The 23,332-nt window shown below is 41.8% G+C and overlaps 1 protein-coding gene across 3 annotated transcripts in view; it reads right to left on the bottom strand.

The window, feature by feature from the left end:
- Positions 1-108: 108 nt before the first annotated feature.
- The window catches only part of itgb2 (integrin, beta 2), a 64,921-nt gene continuing 41,697 nt past the window's right edge, over positions 109-23,332 (bottom strand). For 2 of the 3 annotated variants that reach the window (XM_076746625.1, XM_076746626.1), the window contains 5 exons: positions 17,678-17,910; positions 14,663-14,882; positions 14,305-14,519; positions 8,079-8,245; positions 109-3,756 (listed from right to left, as the gene is read on the bottom strand). In XM_076746625.1, coding sequence (XP_076602740.1) covers positions 3,691-3,756; positions 8,079-8,245; positions 14,305-14,519; positions 14,663-14,882; positions 17,678-17,910 — 901 coding nt within the window. In that variant the 3' untranslated portion in view covers positions 109-3,690. The remainder of the gene's footprint in view (positions 3,757-8,078; positions 8,246-14,304; positions 14,520-14,662; positions 14,883-17,677; positions 17,911-23,332) is intronic. The other variant, XM_076746624.1, reaches the window with a different exon arrangement.

The following is a 23,332-nucleotide window of genomic DNA, read 5'->3' on the forward strand; positions in this document are numbered from 1 at the left end:
GTGGCAATATTCCTGCACCGGCAGTGTAGGGAGCTCTTTTTTTTTTTTTGGGGGGGGGGGGGGGGGGGTCGGACTTACTGTGATTCTGCATCTGATATATAATAATCACGTAATAACCACATCAAACCACCACAGCATGGAAAACAAACCACAGATTAATACAATACGGCCGAGTAAAGCAGGACACAGTACTTACTAGTACTACTACAGTACTATGTTACAATTTATGAGCACCAATACACATGAATAGGTCAAACAGCAAAACAGCCTGTAAACACACAACTCTATGAGCATCAAGTCAAAAACAGACAACACCAGGCTGCCAACAAGTTATCCAGTCCTCATCAAAAACGGTTACCACAGATGAGCACAATTATTTCCGTGTACAAATACACTAATGCAAGGGTCACATATCAGCAACATCTTTCCGTTTACCTGTTAACATGAGTGAAATATTAATATTGTGCTGCAATGTTTCGCTGCTGATTGCAAGAATAGCATGCATGCCAGTATCTTTATTAGAGTGAATCAATCTCATGTATGAATCATACATAAATAATAGCCTAATTAAACACATGATCAATGACAATGACGATACAGAAAGATGCATGGCAAAAATAGCATTTTGCCAATATTTTAGAGACTCCCAAAAATTTGCAAATCATGTTTTCAGGGGAGCTCCTGTCTCGTTAAGGGGAGCCAAGTTCCCCCTGGCTCCCCCATAGTTTGCACCCTGTGCGGTAGTGATTGGACAGCAGTGAGAGTGATCAACCAGGAATGATTGGTTTGCCAGACCAGAAAGGTAGACAGCCGCAGCAATTAAGTTGGCTACAATATTGTAGATTATACATCATAAGTTCTGCCATGTGGGTTTAAATCATACAGGACATACGCTTATCATTTTTCTCTTGGTGTCATATAGTGAAAGGAGGCATCATTTGCATGTGTAAGGGTTTGAGGTTCAGAACTTTTGATCAAGAACTATTGTCAGAGCAACATCAAAGCACTTAAAGCACTTAAAGCCACCCACCAGTTGTGTCAGTCAAGCTACCTCAAGTGCATGGGATAGTAAAAATCCATAATGACTACATATAGTAAGTTATTTTGGGACTTCAGAACACTATTAAAAATAATGAAGACATCAAGACATCATAGCAACAAACAGCACTGATTTACTTTGAATTGTAAAAAGCAGAGGGAAAAAAACAGATTGGATGCAATATGTCACATAAGGAGGCATTTCATTGAATATTTTAATTAAACTTTGAGTGAGCTCTTATAGGCCCACCTTCAGGGTAAAACAGCCAATGTTGTTGTGAGGACAGTTAATGGAGGTAGGAATGAATGACAGCATGGGGTAGTCACACTTGTATTGATGAATGAGGTATTTTAAAACTCCTCTTATGTTCAAATGTAATGATTGATGTGTGAATTCATTCTCATTTGTGATACGTAAGTGTATATATATATATTGTTTCATTTTTATACGTAGGGTGTGGGTGTACTGGGGTTTGTGGCTCTGCTCTCTGTTGGGTGTGTATGTACATGATACATTGTTATTTTCTGCAGACTGCAAACTCCAATACTGTATACATTTCAAGCTATACTACACTGCAGCTTGTGAATTATATTCAATGAGAAAACATTTGCATATTTTTTTGGAATAAGTAAACAAATACAATGCAACAGCAATCATGTATTAAATTACAGTTATTCATCTTTAAAGGGACAATTCACCTCAAAATCGAAAATACATACCATTTAGATCATATATGGCCCGTGGGTCAAAGGCGGCCTGCAATGGAATCATCTTTAGCCCACATGACAATATCTAATTATTATTAGAGCTGGCCCGCTGTTATATTGCACACACCACTGGTACTTCAAGTCCCACAATGCACTGCCAGTGCGTTGGCAGTGCATTGTGGGAGTCAATCAAAGGCCTACGAGCGCGAGTCACTGCCCCACTCTTTCATCAGCAGCCTGATAGAGCTAGTTACCTGTGGTCAACTTTCAGCTACCCTCTCCCCAAAAAATGGCTAAACGTAAGGTGGACTTTGAAAACTGGTTGTCAAGGCAGGTGGGAGGCAGAGTATATGTTTGCAGATATGAAGGACAAAGCTGTTTGTCTTCTGTGCAGAGAAAGTGTGGCTATAATGAAATAATTTAACATGAGACACTATGAAACGAAACACCATGACAGGTAAATTACTCTGGAAAACCTGCATAATGAGCCACAAGAAATGAATGCAACTGATTTTTCTTGTATTCTTAATGTTGTTTATAGATAAAAACGGTCTTATAAGCTTTGTCAGTTTCGTGCATCAGAGAGCAGTAAACTCAGGTTTGATATATGTTTAGTTTTTGCACTCTTTTCTTGCTACCACTGAGCATTTTTAGTTTTTCTTTGAAGGAAATTATTTTTTGGCTCTTGGCCTGTGGGAAAAATGTCACTAATTTCTTTTCTGACAAAGAAATGCACAATATAGATTGTCAATTTAGGGAATACATTAAACTTGGTGACCTGTATGTTAGTAATGATACCGAACAGTGTAATTACAGCAGGGCAAACTGTATACATTGTGTTTTGTGTTTTTGGCCACAAACACCTACATGCATTCAGTTGGTGATTAAGGATATCATTTTTTCCCCATTTGCTTCAGGTAATATCAAAATTTTACACATCATCCAAACACTAAAAGAATGATGAAGGCACAGAAACTATAGACCGCTTTGGATTATGTTTTTATGCTTGGTCCTGATTTGATGTCAAGTCTGTTTTACAGTACTGGTATTGCCGCTAATAGCACACCAAGTACAAAATTGGTTAGTCTATTGACACGTCACAGATAATATTCAATCGATAAAAGGAATTTCACTTTGATTTGGCCAAAAACTAAAGTGATCGCCGCATATCATTCATTAGGGGACCATGTCAGGCCTAAATTCCATTCAATCAATTCAATTTTATTTGTATAGCGTCAAATCACAACAGAAGTTGTCTCAGGACGCTTTCCATATAGAGCTGGTACAGACCAAGCTCTTGTATCTGCAGAGAAAAATGCAATTCCTGAGTATAATGTTTAAATATGCGGTATCAAATTTTAACTTTAAGAGAGAGTTCAAGAGAAAATATGTAGTTGTCTCATGGGTATTGAGTGCTAAAATACTTATTGTATATTAATTTAAGAGTTTGCATGATCTGCCAGCATTCCTCTCTTGCCTTATTTGCAGCAACAATGTTGCTTTTTGCTGTAATATTTTTCATATTGTTCATAGCTCTCCATTATAACGACATCTTCCTCTTCACTGAAGTGCGTGGAACACAATCAGTCCATTTCATGCACAAGGTGATTCAAATGACCAAACCACCAGTGTATCACATTCGTAGCGCTGTGAATCTCCTTGCCACCAGTGTTTGAATGGGTGTTTGCTGGCTGGTATTGTAAAGCACCTTGAGTGGTAGGTAAGACTAGAACAGCATTATTTAAATACAGTCCAGTCTTTAGTCCATTTATCGCTCAGGTAAGAGGAAGAAAAAAAAGATTTTGGAGTGAACTGTCCCTTTATCACAGAAAGCAAGTCAACATTAAAGCCAGTAAATACATCCGTAAATGTGGACATTTCTCCTAACATGCAGACATTAACTCAGATACGTGAACTGAACACACTGTGCTGCAGTGGTCGCTCTCACTCTCCAGTGAAGGTTGGGTTGGTCACAGTGGTGGTGGCATTTTGGAACAGTGGGTTGTCAGCCTGAAAACAGAGAAAGCTTGATGATTAGTTTGTTTTTACCAATAGTGTTTTTTCAACAACACAAACAAATGCTGGAAAGTGAATTACCTGTACAATAGTGGTCACATGGTAATTGAGAATAATGTATATTTCTTGTTCCATCAGCACAACAGATTAAAAACGGACTATATGAAGAGGTATTCTGTCCATTAAGGTGACTTAGACTTGACTTTATTGATAAAATATAGAAAATATAACCAAATATATAAACAAATATTAACAGCAGTTCTTAAAGAGAGAGTGAGTGAGTGAGTGAGAGAGAGAGAGAGAGAGAGACAAAGCTATAAACTATGTACCAGAAAAATATGTGAAATTTGCAAGTGATAAATAAATGTAAACAATAAACGGTATTGTGCAATATTGCAGTAGTGAAAATAATATATGCATTGAAACATTGGGGTTTGTGATGTTGGTAGAGATGAACTGTTTAAACCAGACAATTTCCCTTTGGGAAATTTTGAAAGGGCCACGGGGTCTACTGCCCGACTGTGTACATATACATTACATTATATGCCCATATGTCTGTTTATTTGTGTGTGGGAGCATGAGAGAGAAGTGCTCACAGAGGTACTGAGCCTCAGAGGTTGCCACAGCAACTTCAGAGCCCCTCCCAATCATGCTCTATGAGACACAGCTGCGCACACACACATACACGCGCTCACTCTAAGCACTCAGGCACACATGCACTCAGAGAGAGAAAAAGAGACAGAGACAGACGTGGCCAGGGTTAGAGGCTGCTAATTTGAATTCTGTAAGTCTCACACATTTTTTGAGCACATTGTGAGAGAGAGGACAAGTTTGTCTACAACTGTGGAAAAAATCATGCGTCTAGAGCGTAAATTGTGGCTGGGAGGAGTGTGGAAAGACAACAAATCTGGAGTTAAAAAAAGGCTCTCTGCCACTCTGAGTACTGAGGCTCAATCTGAGAGAGAAGTGCTCACAGAGGTACTGAGCCTCAGAGGTTGCCACAGCAACGTCAGAGGCCCTCCCAATCATGCTCTATGAGACACAGCTGCACACGCACGCACACACACGCCCACTCTAAGCACTCAGGCACACATGCACTCAGAGAGAGAAAAAGAGCCATTTTCTGCCTCTGCGCTGGTCTCACGTTTGGGCTTCTGCTAACCAAACCGTAGCCCCTATCAGAAAAACACACACACCGTGAGTGCATTGAGGACTTCCTAAACGATTCAGTGTAATTTTGTGTTTCTATGGCAAATATTGTGGACACAGTCGCGAGTTGAAAACAGGGCTCCTTTCTGCTTCTCTCAGAAAACCTTTGTATTGCAGTCAAGACGTGGCCGTGCTTAGAGGCTGCTAATTCAAATTCTGTAAGTCTCACAGATTTCTCCAGCACATTGTGAGAGAGAGGACAAGTTTGTCTACAACTGTGGAAAAAATCATGCATCTAGAGCGTAAATTGTGGCTGGGAGGAGCGTGGAAAAACAACAAATCTGGAGTTAAAAAAAGGCTCTCTGCCACTCTGAGTACTGAGGCTCAGAGGTTGTCATGGCAACTTGAGCTAGTTGCCATTGACAACAGGGGCAGACAGACAGGGGCAGACAGAAACGCGGAGAAAAGGAGCCATTTTCTGCCTCTGCACTCCTCTCACATTTGGGCTTCTCCTGAGAGAACGGTAGCTCCTATCAGAAAAACAAAGACATCGTGAGCGCCTCGACGACTTTCTGAACGATTTGGTGTAATTTTGTGTTTCTACAGCAAATATTGTGGACACAGTCGCGAGTTGAAAACAGGGCTTCTTTCTGCTTCTCTCCGAAAATCTTTGTATTGGAGTCAATGGAGAGCAGAGACAGAGACAGCAGATTGTGTGAGAGAGGACAAGTTTGTCTACAACTGTGGAAAAAATCACGCCTGTCGAGTGTAAACTGTGGCCGGGAGGAGCGTGGAAAGAGCAAAAATCTAGACTTTTTTTTTCGGCTCTCTCCCACTCTAGCGATGATGTCACCCACTAGTCTATTTTTTCAGTATTCATCTCAAATGTCCCAGAAATTGTGCATGGGTGGGGTGGGGTGGGGTGGGGTGGGGGCCCCAGGGATTTCTTGCTTGGAGCCCCAAGAAATCCCTGGGTTCCAGGGACCAACAGAGGTCCCAGAAAGCCCAGGCCTATCAATAAGCGTTGTTGTAAATAAGTGGTTGGGGCCCCCCTAGTGGCCGGGAGCTCCAAGCAACTGCCTGGCTTGCCTGTCCACATGCCCCGCCCCTGAACACACTAAATGAACAAAAATGAACAAAAACGACGGAGCTACTGCAACAGGCAGCCACCTAACATGGCGCTATCTTGCATATATGCTGCAACGATTTTATAATAAATATTGCGACACTTTTAAGCCTGCAGCGCATAGCGAATACAGCTGGAATGATCATTCACCTCCATCCCCTCTCTCTTGGACATCTACAACAACCACCTTACCTACAAAGCAACCAGCATTGAGTATTTTGGTAAGTGAGATACATTTATTATTGAGAGTGGTTGTGAGCCCCTTCTCCCGTTTCAGGTTGCTTATTTGATTGCACCTGCTTAAGCAGGTAATGTGTAGATAGATACTGCAGGATTGATACTTCAGCACTTATAAACTAGTCATTGGGTTTTGATTCCTTTGCCACATAGTAGCAACATTTAAACATTAAAACATTTTTAAAAAAACACACCCTGAAAGTTATTCGGTAGCTGAACAAAAACAAGATCTCCATACATCCAAGTCTCCCACACCACCCTCTCTCAGGCAAAAAATGTATATCCAGACACAGTTAACATGATTATTATTTATTATGTCTGCCAAGGAAGTGGTGGAGGTTATGCTTTTTGCATGTCTGTCTGTGTACCCTAGATTCCTAAACATGATCATCACAATCTCAATTTAAATTTTGTTGTGACATGGTGGTACTCAGAATAAAAATATAACTATTTATAATGACAATTAAAGTTCAGCTTCCCCCTTAATCTTTTTTAGATGATTCACAAAGAGCCAGACACATCACAAAAAGCCTAGCCAAGATAATTGTTTCGGATTTGCAACTTGTGTCAACTGATGAGAATGCAGGTTTCCACCTTTTTATGAAGGTGGATGATATGCGACAGTAAATCCTGATATACAGTGAAATTCCAAAGCTATGTGGCACATCAAAACAACACTGAAGACAGTAAGAACAACTGAAGCTTGTTGGATTGTGTCAGGACATTTTATTGACCAGATTTGGGAGATGCTGGCTTGTACTCTTGAGACAGTCCACGTGACTTGTCAAAGAGGTTGAGATCCCTATTATCCTACCACACATAAAAACTGTGAGTAAAAGGACTTTCACGCAGTCCCAGGATGGTAAAGTAGTACATACGAGCTTTTGTCATATTATAAGTTATAACAATGATTGAATTTAAGCTGCTGTTACTGGGTTTTAGGGTAAGACTCTGTAGTACTGAGAATAGGTCACATTAAATGGAGAGCTGGTCCAGTACTTCCTGTACAGGGGTGAAACGGGATCTTAAGAGGCTGTACAGCACAAACAGGAAACAATATATCTGAACTCCTCACAAAAATATTTGATTGCTAGTAAGGCCCATGCTGTTATGAAGGACATATGGTTTGAGTTTTGTGGAAAACCCACTGGGTTTTTCACACATTGTCAAAGTAGTTGCAAAGGACTTCATTAAGGCTGACATGAGTTTGGAGTCCATCCTGGAGAAATGTGGTGCTTCCACTCAGACTTTCAGAATGTTAGCATGCCAGACACACTTCTGTCTCTAAGTTTTGATTAATGATGTCCCTGTAATTATGACAATAGCTGGTGGGAGCTTTTGTTTGTTATAGCTATGGTTGTGTTGTATACATTTGTTGTTAATGGGTGTAAAACTAACAACGTGCAGAGTTGTGTGTGTGCATTGAAATGACATGGTTGTACTGGCTAAGTGTTGTGATGAAGCTGGGTCAATGCACCATCCTGACTTTTACAGCCTCAGTTATACTGGCCTCATGCTACATAGCATAGCATGTTACTAGCCAGTAATAGCACTGAATACTGGCCTTCTATTTACATTGCTGCAGTACATAACAGTCCAATTTGAATAGTTTGTTGAGTTGAGTTGTTTAGTTGAGTTGATCATGTATCTTGCCATTCAAACCTGAAGGGAGGCATGCTTTGCTGCTCAACACTTTACACCAAACAATAGAAAATGTAATGAAATAAAACCATAAAAGCTGTAGTTCTTACATGTTGATTGATTTTTAGTTTTTAATTTTGCACATTCAAATTAAGCATCTCACCTCTGCCCACTTGGATTTCTTCTTTTCATTTTCAAATTTCCTGAACTCTTTCAGGTCCTTCATGTAGATGAGTAACTTGATGAGCATCAACAGCACAATGCCAATGAGAGCCACAGATGCAATGGAGCCTCCGATGATAGCTGTGACGTTCGGTGGCTCAGGACAGTCTGGGGGAAGAGGGACAAATTCAAATTTCTTTTACACATAATCTAAAATGCAAAACTATAAAACCATATAAAAAAGAGAATGAAAAGGGGGCTAACATCTTTTTTCCAGCAAGCCTGTTTTGGTTGGCCTGCAGGTCAGTGGTTTGAACTCTGGCCTCGGTATTGTACGTGTCAAAGTAAGATACTGATCCCCAAATTGCTGTGCCGTCAGTGTGTGAATGGTTAAAGTTTGTAATGAGCAGGTGGCCTGGCCACCATTGTATGAATGTGTGTATGAATGGGTGAATACAGACGAGAAAAGTACGATATGAATACAGTCCATTTACCATTTACGTTTCCCTCTGGATGAATTGTAATAAATCTGGTGATCCTCTGACTATTGTCATTGTGACCATGTTATCATGCTGGTGCTAGCATTTAGCTGAAAGCACTGCTATTCCTAAATACAGCCTTTAGACTTTAGACTGCGTCTTTACTAATCCCAATTTGGGAAATTATTTTGTTGCAGTAGCAATTAAACATACAGCCAAACACAGAATGTACACAACAATTGTTTAAAAAAGTAACAAAAAAGTAACAAAAAATATAAATAGGAATAACATGAGTTCGTTGAAAATAAAAATATAACTAGATATATAGTCCTGTAATATGTATTATAAAACGGAAAGGTGAAATCCGGCAATCTGATTGGCTGTCTGATTGAACAGCCTCATGGAAATGATATTTTACAATTCTTCACATTATTTACTAACGAAATTCGTTAAGGCAAGTAATTTGGTGCTTTTAAAGTCATGATATTCAGATGCCGCTGCTGCGTCTCCAGGTGCCTGCCGCGATGTCACATATAGTCGGCTTAATAAAGTCAGTGATCACTCAAAGCTAAAACTATTAAAAAAAAAAAAAAACTCTCATTCATTGAGGTTTTGGGTGGATTCTTACGGACCACTCACTCATAGTTAACTGCGGGGGGGCCTCGCATGTAAACGTTACGGGGCTGATTGTCAGAGAAGCAACAATGTATCCATGACAACAAACTGTTACAGTAGGTGGCAAAAAGTTGCTGCAGTGTTTTGACAACGTTAACAAATAGACTAAATTAGTTGAATTCACATGTTTAAGGCTAACTTTCACCCCCCAGATAGGGTTAACAGTGGTAGAGTTGATTGAGCAGTGACTTTCTCTCGGAAAAAAAAAAAGGCGAGGAATAGACGACATGCAGAGCTAACATCCGGAGAGGTGGGACTATTTTTTTCACAGCGGGGCTATTTTATTAGATAATATGTATTTCTGTTTAATTAAAAACTACATGAAAATTATTGTGTAGTCCTCTTTCATATTGCTATTATTGGTAATCGTTTTATGAAAGCAATAATAATAAATAGAATTGCTTAATTATAATGTATAATTCATATTATATATTATAACAATATAATGAAAATACTATATAACCAAGTATATAAACAAGGTTTTTACAGCAAAATATTTTCAGATGATAAATAAATGTAAACAGCAGACTATATGTGCAATAATCAGTATTGCAGATAATATGTAAAATATTGGGGTTTGTGAGGTTGGTGGATTAACTGTTTAAGTTGCTATTGTACAGTGTGATGGCTCATGGCAGGAATGATTTCATGAAGCAGTCCTTGTGACAGCAGAGCTGGAGCAGTATATTGGAGAAGGAGCTCCGCTGTCTGTCCACCAGGTGGTGAAGAGGATGTTCAGGGTTATCCATGATGGATAACAGTCCGGCCAGTGTCCTCCTGTCCACCACCTCCTCAAAAGTGTCTAGTTTGCAGTCAATAAAGGAGCCGGCCTTCCTGATCAGTTTGTTCAGTCTGTTGGTGTTGCCGGCTCCGATGCTGCTCCTCCAGCACACAGCAGCAAAGAAGAGTGCACTGGCATCAACAGACTGGTAGAAGATCTCCAACATCTTGCTGCACACATTGAATGATCTGAGTGTTCCAGTTCAGTCTGTTGTCGAGGTGCACAAGGTATTTGTAATCCTCCGCCTCCGTGACATTCTCCCCATTCACAACATTCCACACAACATTCTGGTTTTGTCTTTGGCAGACTGAATTTGTGTAGTCGTCCTGTTCTGTCTGAAAGCAATCACCATCTCCTTCGTCTTGGCCATGCCAAGCAGGTGATTTCTACCACACCATTCCACAAATCCTCCACCACTGCTCTGTATTCCTCCTCTCATTCATCCTACACCTTACCACTTGTACTGAAAGTCTGAGGTGTAAAAGGTTAAGAGAAAAAGAGACAGAACAGTCCCCTGTGGTACTCCTGTACTACTTTCCATGGTCTCAGACAGAACGTTGCCCAGTCGGACAAACTGCAGTCAGGTAGCCAACAATCCAGGAGATTGTGGGCGTGTCGACTCCCATCACTCGCAGGTTCTCACCTAGGAACAGCAGCTGAATGGTATTAAATGCACTGGAGAAATCAAAGAAAGTGCCAGCTGCCACTACAATCCAGGTGGGATTGTGGGATACAGGCTGTAGCAGGTGTATGATGGGATCGTCCACACCCTGATGGGGTTGGTAGGCAAACTGTAGAGGGTCCAGTGATGATTTCACCTGTGGTCGGAGGTGGGCCAGGACCAGCCTCTCCAGCACCTTCATCATGAGCATTGAGCAATGTAAGGGCAACAGGTCGGTAGTCATTCGGGCCAAATGAAGATTTCTTCTTTGGAAACAGGGACCACGCAGGATGTCTTGGGTGGGGGATGTGGGAGTTGAGTCCAAGGGAGGCATCACCAGGGAGGGTTGAGGGTTGGAGGGAGAAAACTTGGGCAGAAGGGGGTTATGCCGTTGTGGATAGTGGGAAGATGTGAAGGGGTGGGAGAATGTAGGGCCACTCTTGGCTGTGAGCTAAACCTGTTGAAAAAGTGGTTTAGATCACTGGCCTTCTCAAGGCTGCTGCCTGCCTGTGATCCCCTTCATTCCTGTCCACACATTCTGCACTCTGTTCTGCTGGAGTTTGGCCTCCAGCTTCCTCCTGTAGGCATCTCTGCTCTGCCTCAGCTTCTCCCTCAGCTCGTGTTGAACACTCCTCAGTTCTTTTTTGTTCCCTGACCTGAAAGCTTGTTTCTTCTTGTTCAGCAGAATTTTCAGTTCACTGGTGATCCAGGGCTTGTTGTTGGAGAGGGGGAAGGGCAGTCACACTGTATGCATCCTTTACATTAGCATACAGTAAGTCTAGCATGCCATTGTCTCTGGTGGGACAGTTGATAAACTGGTTGAAAGTTGGCAGAGTTTTGTCCAAAATATTGTGGTTAAATTCTCCAGTAATGACTACAAATGCATTTGATTGCTATGTTTGTAGCTCTGCTATGGTGAAGTGGATGACATCACACGCTGCTTCCCAGTCAACCTTTGGAGGGATGTAAACAGTGATCCCAATGGCTGGATCAAGATGGCGCCGCGGACAGCTGCCTCGGTGTCATGGTGCGCGTTGTTTTGTTTTGTGTTGTGGTTTAAACCTGTTTTTTGTGACAGTACGCGGAGCTCTTTCACCAGAGAAGAGCTCATGAACATCAGGGGAGCAACACCAGAGGATTTATTTCCTAAATTTCTGCTCCCAACAGTGGAAACTTTGGACATACTGGTCAAAGGTGTGCTCACCTTTGCTCATGCAGTGAAACGCTGGAGGAGAGGAAAATGGGCTGGCGTGCTTGTGCGCCTTCGCCAGCGCGGATTACACACGGTGTTACCGGGAATATTGCTCTCTACCATGCGTTCACTGCCCAACAAACTGGAGGAATTGCAACTGCTATTGGGTAAAAACAGGGACTTTTCTTCATCTGCGGTTTTGTGCTTCATTGAGACATGGCTCTGTGGATTAATACCGGACTCTGCGCTGAAGCTGGCTGGCTTCCAACTCCACTGCACGTACAGAGACACGGAGCTTTCCGGCAAAACTAAAGGTGGAGGAATCTGTTTCTACATCAACAGTGGTTGGCGCAACGACGTGACAGTGATCCAGCAGCACTGTTCTCCTGACCTGGAAGTTTATCAAATGCCCGACCAGCGAGGAGAATATTCTGGATCACTGTTAAACCACACTTGCGGGTGGATTTCCGACTTCCTGTCTGACAGGAAACAGTGCGTGAAGCTGGGGAAACACATCTCCAACGCAAAGACCATCACCACCGGATCCCCCCAGGGCTGTGTTCTTTCTCCTCTGCTCTTCTCCCTGTACACAAACAGCTGCACCTCCAGTCACCAGTCTGTCAAGCTCCTGAAGTTTGCGGATGACACTACCCTCATCATTCACTCAACTCTGATGGCAACGAGTTCACCTACAGGTGGGAGGTTGACCATCTGGTGACCTGGTGCAACCAGAACAACCTGGAGCTCAACGCTCTAAAGACAGTGGAGATGGTTGTGGACAACAGGAAGAACTCAGCCTCACCTGCCCCCATCACCCTCTGTGACTCCACTATTGACACTGTGGAGTCTTTCCGCTTTCTGGGAACTATCATCTCCCAGGACCTCATCAAGAAAGCACAGCAGAGGATGTACTTCCTACAGCAGCTGAAGAAATTCAGTCTGCCAAAGACAATGCACTTCTACACAGCCATCATTGAGTCCATCCTCACCTCCTCCATCGCCATCTGGTACACTGTTGCCACCGCCAAGGACAAGGGCAGACTGCAGCGTGTCATTCGGTCTGCAGAGAGGGTGATTGGCTGCAATCTCCCATCTCTCCAGGACCTGTACGCCTCCAGGACCCTGAGGCATGCAGAAAAGATTGTGGCTGATTCATCTCACCCCGGACACAAACTCTTTGAGACACTCTCCTCTGGCAGGAGGCTGCGGTCCATCAGGACCAAAACCTCACGCCACAACAACAGTTTTTTCCCGTCTGCTGTCAGCCTTATCAACAAGGCCAGGACCCCCCCCGACACTCTTCACACTCCACCTCTGCCTCATCTTGTCACATCGACATAGACACAACTCTATGCGTTACATTAACGCTCAGCTTGGACTTTTTTCTAAAAAAACAGACTGTGTTTCCGGAAAAAACAAACAAAAAACAAACAAAAAAAACCCCAGACTTGTGTATATATATCTATATTGTTATATTTTGTACTTCTTTAATAGCTTATTTTTAGTAGATGTGTCATACACCAACTTCACCACAACAAATTCCTCATATGTGTAAAATCGTACTTGGCAATAAAGCTTTTTCTGATTCTGATTCTGATGGCGGACGTGAACTCCTGAGGCAAATAATAAGACTGTATCCCCACAGCTAGCAGCTAAATGTCTGGGCTACAGAAATGCTGCTTAACAGTAACATGACCGGGATTACACCACTTCTCATTCACAAACAGTGCAATCCCTCCTCCCTTCTTTTTCCCGCTCTGAGTCACGTCTCTGTCCGCCCGCACACAGCTGAAGCCGGGTACCTCCACGCTCAGGTCTGGTACCTCCACGCTCAGGTCTGGGATGTCTGAATGCAGCCACGACTCAGCGAAGGCCATAAGGCTGCACTGTCGGTATTCCCACTGAGTTCTGACCAGCGCAACAAGCTCGTCCATCTTATTTGCTAAGGACCTCACGTTCCCTGTGATGATCACCGGAACGGATGATCTGTATCTCCGTGCCTTCGCCCTCTGTTTGGCTTCAGCTCTGCAGCCCCAATGTCGTCTCTTCAGCTCGTCCAGGACTACAATTCTCTCTCCAGGCAGCAGTGTGGGTAGACAATGTCCCCACTCCCCTCTGTACAGTCCTCCGTTACAAGTGTAAGTAAGAGTGTAAAACAGAAAGGCAACCAAAAAAGCAATAAAACTGCGTGTGTGAACATCACGACACAGTTACCAAAAACGCAGTTAAGAAATAGAAATGAAAAGAAATGGAAAAAACACACTAAATGAACAAAAACGACAGATCTACTGCAAAAGGCTGCCACCTAACGCAGCGCCATCTTGCAAAGCCCAACAGGGCTGCTAGCAGACTCTTAGTATTGTTTAATGTTTCCAAATAGCAGAATTGCATTAATTAAACTGATCACAAAGAGTTTTCTGCATTTCATGAGGAGCTTACCTCTCTCTTTCAGAATTTCAGCCTTGTAGTTATCCTCTCCAACCAACTGGTCCAGCTTAAATTTCATCCAGCAGCCCTCTGTGTCCTTTTGTTGGCACTGCCTGGTTGGTATGGTGAACTGGTTTACCATCTCATGATAAATGCTCTTGCTGCAAGCCACACTACAGTTTTTTTTAAAAGGACCTGAGTCGAAGCCAAGGCATTCAATGCAGTTCCTGAGAACAAAATCAAACGCAACAACTTAGGTCATCAGTTACTTGTTCATTTATGATTAAAGAAACGGTACCTTTTCCATTGTGAAGCAAATCTGTGATAATAATTTGAAAGTAACAGTTGAGTAGAAGTTTGGACTCCTTACAATTTGGTCTGGCAAGGGTCAGGGCAGCCGAGACATATTTGGCATCGTGGACGCTGGTATCCCCCCTGACACTCACAGCGGTTACACTTGCAGGTCCCTCTGCCATAGCACACAGTGTTGTTAAGGGTGCGACAGCCCTCCTCAGAGACCTTGCACTGACAGGCTGAGCCCTCGTAACCTGAATGGCATTCACATCTGCCACAGTTACACCTACCGTTTCCTATAAATAGTGAGGAATGGAAAGGAGAGTTAGAGTGCCACTATACCTTATTTTAACTACACATTTGTGTATGCAGACAACCTCACATACCCTGCATTCCCTCTGAGGGCTGATTTTGTGCAATCTCAGGAATTTTATATCAAATACAAAATATTTCCGTGGTCCAACTAAGTTTATTAATAGTGCAGATCAGCAGCAGGGTCTGAAAAAGGGTCTAGCTGATGTGTTCATTCTCAAAAATATTACTGAACATCAGGGCAACAGCCAGCCAACCATTGCATCTATTCTGCATCCTGCCTCCATGCTCAACCAGCCATTCAGAGAGAGACAATGAGTGTGGTTGATTGTTGTATGTTGTCTTATTTGTGTATGTGTAACTGTTTTCTGTTTGAATTATAAAATACAATTAAAAAAATTGGTTGCAAAAAAAATAAATCTTGTGCTTCTAGTACCTTTCAGTATCTACTGTGATGTGATCTGCTCCATCTTCTACAAATCATTCTCCGGCAAAGCTCCACTCTATATTTATCAATCAAACAATCACCTGCTCACACTGCTCCACCTTTTTTTTTCCACAGTGCCATTTCACCGTCCATCTCTGCCAAATTTACAGCCAAGTGCATAATTTCAATAACATGCCAATATGCAACTGCACCTTTAAGTGCTCCTGATTAAAATGAAGCTTAGCAAAAGGTCAGTCAGAGAGACTATCTTCATACTTTTTTTTATTCACAGTTTTTCCTCTGTCTTGCCCTGTCTCTCCATTTTTCCTCTTCCAACTCGATCAGCTGACTGAGAGCTTTAAACCAATCAGATTATGCCACAGCCTCTGTGAGCCAATCATATTGTTGCTGTCAAACTTCCTTTCCTTTCCTAAAACTGTTCCTTTCCCTTGTAGCAGAACTGACCTATAACTGACCCTCTCTGCCCTCCATGTTCCTTCAGGAGAGTTATTGAGCATTTGGACTGTTTACAGGGAGGTGTGATTTCAGAGAGAGACAGGATGTCTGGCTTGGAAATACCTTCCCCTATTCTTTCAGGGAAGCAGGAAGCACAGACAGTTCAACTTCAAAGGTTACCTTTCACCTAGAGTGTTGTTCATAGAGATACTAATTTTTTTCTTTACAGCCACACCTGATAAGGACAATAACACCATCTGACAACACATGTTGTGAACGATGTTGAAATGTTATTGAAAATTGATTATTGAGAATATATGTGATTGACCATAGTGAATAGCAGATGAGTCTATCGCATGAATCATCAGTTAATATTCTCTCTCTATAAGATGAAATCACAGCATTCGCCTGCAAATCATCCCACATGCGGGACAATCTACTCATCATAGACACGACCTGGAATGAAAGATACTGTCCGCTGTCCGACTCTCAATTTTCTTATTAACCTAAAGTTTTTGCCATTCGACTGCCAACTTTTCGTACTTTTTTCCGAAGCCCAACAGCCCCAACGACCCTCGACTGCGCCTGTTACCGATGCTGGAGGTCCAGACCCCTGAAACATCTCTGTCCAAGATTGACTCAGCCTCACAGTTCGACTGGTTACAACGGCGGTAAACAACGCCTAGGGCCCCTTCGTGTCAGTTTGGAACAGACATCCACCGGAGTGTCGCTGGCAAAGTAGGCATGCTTATGCGGTCTTGAACAATGAGTTGGTGCTGTAGGGTTATAATACTCTTAATTCTCCTTAGACTCTCTAAGTCATTCATTCAAGAAATTATTTCACAAAAAATTTCACAACATTGGTGGCATCCCCACCTCAAAGATATCACTAAATATTTTGTACAGTCATGTGAGATATGCAATCAATTAATCCAAAGGTCTCACTCAAGGCTGGACTGGGTAGCTTCCCAGCACCTGATGCCCCATGGAAAGAAATAATAATTGACTTTACTGATATGGGAGCAGACCACAGAACCGAAGGTTAAAGACATCTTCTAGTTTGTGTAGATCCATTCTCTAGGTGGGTAGAAGCCACACCTACCAAAACTCTCTGACCTATATAGATGCAATTGGAGTCCCCAGAGGTGTACCTCATGAATATGTATTGGTTAATCAAATTGCAGCAGGATTTAAATCATCCCTGTTTTGGTGGGTGAACATAAATAAGAATGTGCATAGAATTAACTACGTTCATTTTAATATCCAAAGACTAAATAACATGACCAGAGATGCCATAGCATCGGGTCTAACAGGCATATTCCCTGTACAGCTCACGGCATCAGTATGACCTTAAAATATGATGTGACCATGGTGGGCTCTAATCACCGAAGACTTGTCTCATATTTATTCAACTATCCTATGGTGCATTCTGTTAAATACATTTATCTAATTACTTGTAAAGTCTCTTTTCCATTAAGTCCCTCCTGATTGAAATTTTGGGGACATCATGGCCTTGGGTTACAAGACACTGACTATGCAATTGAAATGTCCCTTGTCCATGCAGGGAAATTTTTGCATTGGACCCCTTCTCCCTTCTCTCTTCCCTCATTGTCAGTTATTTACAATCCACAACCCAAAGTAAAGGTACAAACTCCTCCCTCCCTACCACCTTGTTAGATAGCAATCTGGAAGAAAAAAATGCTAGCCAGCAAACATAAATGTAAACATTGCAGGTTTATAAATACCAAGTAAATGCTGAAAAAAATACAGTTGTTATGTCAATGACAATGTGTTTGGTGAGAAATACTTGTAACTGTTAAACCACAATGTAAAAAGTAATTTCTTTTGATGTAACGCTTTAAAATGAAGATAATTTGAAAATGACTGAAACCTTACCTCCACATAATTTATTCTGGAACTTCTCACAATGTTCATCATCGCACTCGCAAAAATCACCATGGTAACTGCTTCCACTCTCTGTGGTGTGGCATTGGCACCTGCCACACACACAGTCTCCTCGACCCTCACACTCAGTGCCATTATGCTTCTGACAGGATGCTCGCAGGGAGTGCTTGTCTTTATTACCGATGGAGCACTCGCAGAACTGACCGACGAAGCCTTCATTGCAGCTGAATAAGGACAAATAGGGAAGAGCAATCAAACCTAAAAGCAAAAAATCTGTGAACTGTAACAATAACACAAATAAAGAGCTAGTCTTTTTTTTTTTTTTTTAACCAGTATCCCTCTATGGAAGGTAATAGTATAGTATATTAGGCCATTAAATGACAAAATTATTGGATACATGATAATACTTGAATTCAGCATAAATTATTGTCTGGAAAATATAATTTGGAAATATAATGTCCACAGTAAATGCCAAAAGACAGTAAATTCTATAATCCACACTGTCAGAAGTGAGCAAAATTTGCTAGTTAGAAAAAAACATGAATTAGAGCTTCAAATCCTAGTAATTCTGGAAAAGTGTCATGTTATTTCACTTAAGAAAGCAATATTGATATTTAACATATTAAATGTTGTTACATGTATTTTGATAGAATTTCATAACTGTCTTGCAGAGCCCTTTCAAGATCTGAGTCAGCTTCATGGATCACGGAAGGTAAGATCTGCAAACATCTGCAATGAAAACATGCTGCGGTACACTGGTCTGCACACGTTGACATTGTCATACATTGACTGTAGGGTGTGGATTGTGGGTTGTAGTCTCTGGTGTCAAAGTCAACCATCCACCCAGACCCTCTCTCTAACACTGTGATCACATGTACTGCCTCAGAGTAAGCTGGCTCTCTCTCTCTGTTTGCAGCTGTGTTTAATAATGAGGAAATAATTTACCTACTTAGCTCTGATTGGATAGTTGTTTTCTCCTAATGCCAAAGTTATGGATAATTAAGTAGTTAATGTCACAATCATTGTATTTTCATGCATTTTTTTTCTTCCTGGTGGTGCACTACAGTGTCACTATGGTGGTCAGTCATTCCCATGCATCAGTACATTTTGCATCAAAGTTTACACTTTCTCCTCAATGACTTTTGAGTCCTGAATTGCAGAAGGTGGTGCCAGAATGTTATTGGGAGTTTCCATGCACTATTAAAGGCAGCCTGTTGTGCCTAAAATGTTTTAGCCTGCTTGTGTTAATTCATCAATAATTATTCTCACAAGAAATTGCTTGTCAGGAAAACATAAACGTCTCATTGGATATTCCCAAAAAATAACTGTGTAGTGAAATAGTTTTACACACCATCTTCAAAAGGTTAAACCACCCTCTGAATGGCAAGGACAGGACACCGGCCTTACACAGACCCCCTCTAACAGTAACAACTATGCCCCTGCTGTGCCTGGTATTTAACTTCTGAAACTCAACTCAAACTTTTCTCTGACCGATTAATGGATTGTTACATCTTAAAATGGGATCAAAAGGAAAATAATCCAGCATTGCTGCTAGACTGAGAGTACTGAAAATTAAACTGTGTCAGAATCCGAATTACCCCTTTAGGAAGTACTGGACCAGTTCTCCGTTCAAAGGATCCAGTTCTCAATCCTACAGAATATTACCCTAGTTGGCTGAAAATCTGAAAAATGTGGAAAGCTGGTGACAAAGAGACAAACCAAGCTTCTAACTGCCCACATGTGGACACCTATCCTGCTACCACTGGCAATGCACCCAGTTGAATATCCCTTGAGTTGGATACAGTTACCAGCCACGCCCGTTAACAGCAGCTCTCCTAAAAATTATCTTAGGCTCTTGGTAATAGTGCTAGGATAAGGTTTAGTGGCCAATATGCCCGAAGAATCTGTTAATTTTTAGGAGGCTAGAGTAGTCTTTTAGAACTTTCTGGATGTTTATCACACAACAATCTATGTTTTACTACAATCAGAAAACTATAAAAAGGAAAATCCAGCACTTATTCTTTAACTTTTATTTATGTGCAATTTAATATGTATATAATAAGCAAGGGCAATCAAACAGCTCAGTTAAATTTAAATCTTTCAATAATAATATAAAATCAATATAAAAAACAAATATAGTAAAGAAATCTATAGCCTTGGCCTTTGGTTCGGCTTGGCACAGGCCGACTAGTTATAGCTTATGTGACCGCTCAGTGGAAAAATACATGACCTGTTACTGCATCAAATATATAGAGACTATAGTTCTGAATTGAACTTTGAACTGCATTGCTGGTTACCTGTCCCTGCCAAGTCTGAGATTACAGGCACATAAGTAATCCCTGTGTACTGGTGCTGCATTTGGGTCCTAACACACCCATTACAATGTGGACATCAGTGTCACAGTATATTGACTCTCTTGTCTGCTTCCATTTTCCTTCATCTGTTCACTTGTTCAGTCAGTACTTTTCCACTCTCACTCCCCGGCCAGCCATGCCCACCTGCCCACTCACCTGATCACACTCCTGAGATTCATTCAAAATCAGTCTATTTAAGGTGCTCTCCCACACTCACTCAGGGCCAAATTGTTCTTCGCTCTCATGCATTTACCTTTGGACTGATCTCTCATTGCCAAAACAGCCTGTTTTTGACTTTCTGCTCTCCTGTTGCTTGGTAACTACCTTAGCCTTCTGTTTCTGACCATGAGTCATGGCCTGCATTACCTGGATCTTTGTTTGCCTGTGATTGTTTGGTTTGTTTCTCCACTAGATGTCTATCTGCTGTAGCTAAATTTAAGAAAATGATTCCTTTGGCATTTAAATTCATGCCATGTCTCTATAACAGAGGACTCCTTTGCTAACTTTAGTCGCTCCCAAAGTGATCATCTGGTTACAAGAAGGCCCTCCGTGGGGCAGCCTTTTACTCATCGTTAATGGAGGTAAACAAGAATAATCCCAGGTTTTCCTTCAGCACTGCAACCCAGGTGACAGAGTCACAATGATCGTCATAAGTAATTCTTATGTTCAAAATTCATTGCTACTTGCCCTCAACTGGTACTGATTTCAACCTGTCATCAACAGGCTATGAACCACAGTTCTTTAAAGTAGCTGTCATTAAACCTCTTGTCATAAGACCACTGTTGAATCTGTGTCCGTTGGGAAATCAGGGGGCTCTGTTATGCTTGTTTGCTTCAGAGGCCTAAGTAGTCTACATGAGATGAAATACTTCCCATCATTCTATATATCTATTCTGTTCTATCTTATCTTTATTGTTATTAGGTGGGTTTTATTCTTCATCATACTTTACATTAATTCTCTGCCCCTGTTTTTGTGTTCATTCTGCCTTTTTTATGTGAAGCACTTGACGTATGTGATTTTTTTTGTAAAGCACTTTGAGCTACAATTCCTGTGTAAAGTATTATTATTATTCTAATTTCCCAAACCCATGATTCTTGACTGCTGTCACATCCAAAGGCATGAGAGAAAAGACTGTGGCACAGTTTACATGCTGTAGTGGCAATCTAGCTACAAAAAAGCCACTGGAGGGAATCTGAAGTCATTCCCAACTCATGGTAGTGTGTAAAAATGAGGTCCTCCATGGATATGAGTTTTACACTTTATTCACTTACAACTCTTTAAAGAAAACACCTACAGAAGGCCAGGTGATAAAGAATGAGCTCGTACAAAAGGACAAAAAAATACTAAAAATGTGACACAGAATCCTTTCAGACACATTATCACACACACACACACACACACACACACACACACACACACACACACACACACACGGTTGAAAAACTGTGTGGCTTCCCTGATCCTGATTCCCTCTGGAGCTGTGTCTCCCTCCTCTTACTTTAGTGTGCCTGATTAACCACCCATGCCCACAGGTGTACAGGTAACCCCTAGCAACCATAGTGCCTCACCAATGACACACCCACATTCATTCACCCACACAAACGCACGGGCCCCTAATTGTTACTGTATAATAACAATTCAACACAATAGACTTGCTGGAGCCGATTACAATGCAATTGTGATGGAATCTAGGAAAACCTGTTGGATGTCGCGCTGGCACCTTTCCAGGAAAATGTGAAAATAGGTTGAAAGTCAAAATATTGGTGAAATTGGGTTGACATTAAATTATTATTTTACAACATCTTGTCTATCATTCCTGAAAATATCTCATTATATTTCACTTGTTTAATATGTCAAAAACGTTATTTAAATTAGGCATGCTGTTTGTTGTTATCCTACGAATGAAAAACGGTGCATGAAATCCGCCCCTAACACTTGACGCCAATAACAGTCTTTACAAGAGTTTTCAGTCAGCTTCCAGCAGCAGACAGATCTTCGTAATCGGTCGCTCTAGAGGAGCACTAGAATCCACCACGAGAATGATATCGCCTGCAACAAAGCTTCTCTTGTCCTTTCTCCACTGTTGACGCTCCTGTAACAGAGGTAGGTACTCCCGAATCCACCTGTGCCAAAAGAGATCTGCAAGGAATTGAATTTGCCTCCAGCGCTGCCTGGTGTAAAGGTCGCTTTTCTCAAAAAGGCCAGGTGGTAGAGTGGGTTTGCCTTTCAACAAGAGGATGTGATTTGGAGTCAAGGGTTCTAAATCATTAGGCTCATCCGAGACCTTTGTGAGGGGACGGTCATTTAATATGGCTTCCACCTCACACAGAAGAGTTTGCAATCCTTCATCGACTGTGTGTTGCTGCTGAAGTACAGAGTTCAGTACCTTTCAGACCATACGAACGATTCTTTCCCGTGCTCCCCCATGATGGGATGTACCAGGAGTGTTGAAGCTCCATTTCACTCCAGACTGAAGTAATGCAGCTTGAATTTTCTTGTGATTCAGTGCAGACAGAGCTTCTCTCAGCTCACGTTTTGCCCCCACAAAGTTGGTTCCATTGTCTGACCTGAGATGTGATACTTTTCAAAAATGTGCCATTTCAAAATGCACAGCCCCACTGGCCATACAAGTGAATATGATGCTGTAGCATTTGATGAGGCTGTGGCCTGCCTTCACCTCAAAAGGGCCAAAATAATCAACACCCACATTTGTGAATGGTGGAAGGTCAAGTTGAAGTCTCTCTTTTGGCAAATCTGCCATCTTCTATTCGCCCAGCTTTCCGCTGTAGAGTCTGCAAATGATACAAGAAGAGAGGTGCCTTTTGGCAGCAGCATTTGCATTAGCGATCCAGTAATGTTGGCAGAGTCTGGAAAGCAGGTGATTTCTTCCACAATGTCCCAACTGCTCACGAATGTGGCGTAAGGTGAGAGTGGAGATATGTTGATCTTTAGCAAGAATAACTGGATGTTTCATGTCACCTGGCATAGCTGCTTTGCAGAGCCACCCTCCCACTCTCAAAAGCCCACTTTCCAGCACTGGGTCAGGTTTGTAAATGTGAATACTTTTCTTCATTCCAGATGTTCCACCTTTCAGTGCAGCTATTTCATCACTGAACCTTTCTAGTTGGCAATACTGAATGATAGCACTCGCAGCTGCAGAAGTATCTTCAAGAGACAAGGTTTGACCACCCAGTGTGGCTCTGAATGCTCTCATCTCCTTTTCAACTTTGTTCTTTTGATGAGTTATGTCAAGCCCATTGCTCAACACAGAAGCTTCTATTTCCTTCCTCTT

The sequence above is a fragment of the Chaetodon auriga genome, chromosome 13 (genome assembly GCF_051107435.1).
Source record: "Chaetodon auriga isolate fChaAug3 chromosome 13, fChaAug3.hap1, whole genome shotgun sequence".
Classification (NCBI taxonomy): Eukaryota; Metazoa; Chordata; class Actinopteri; order Chaetodontiformes; family Chaetodontidae; genus Chaetodon; species Chaetodon auriga.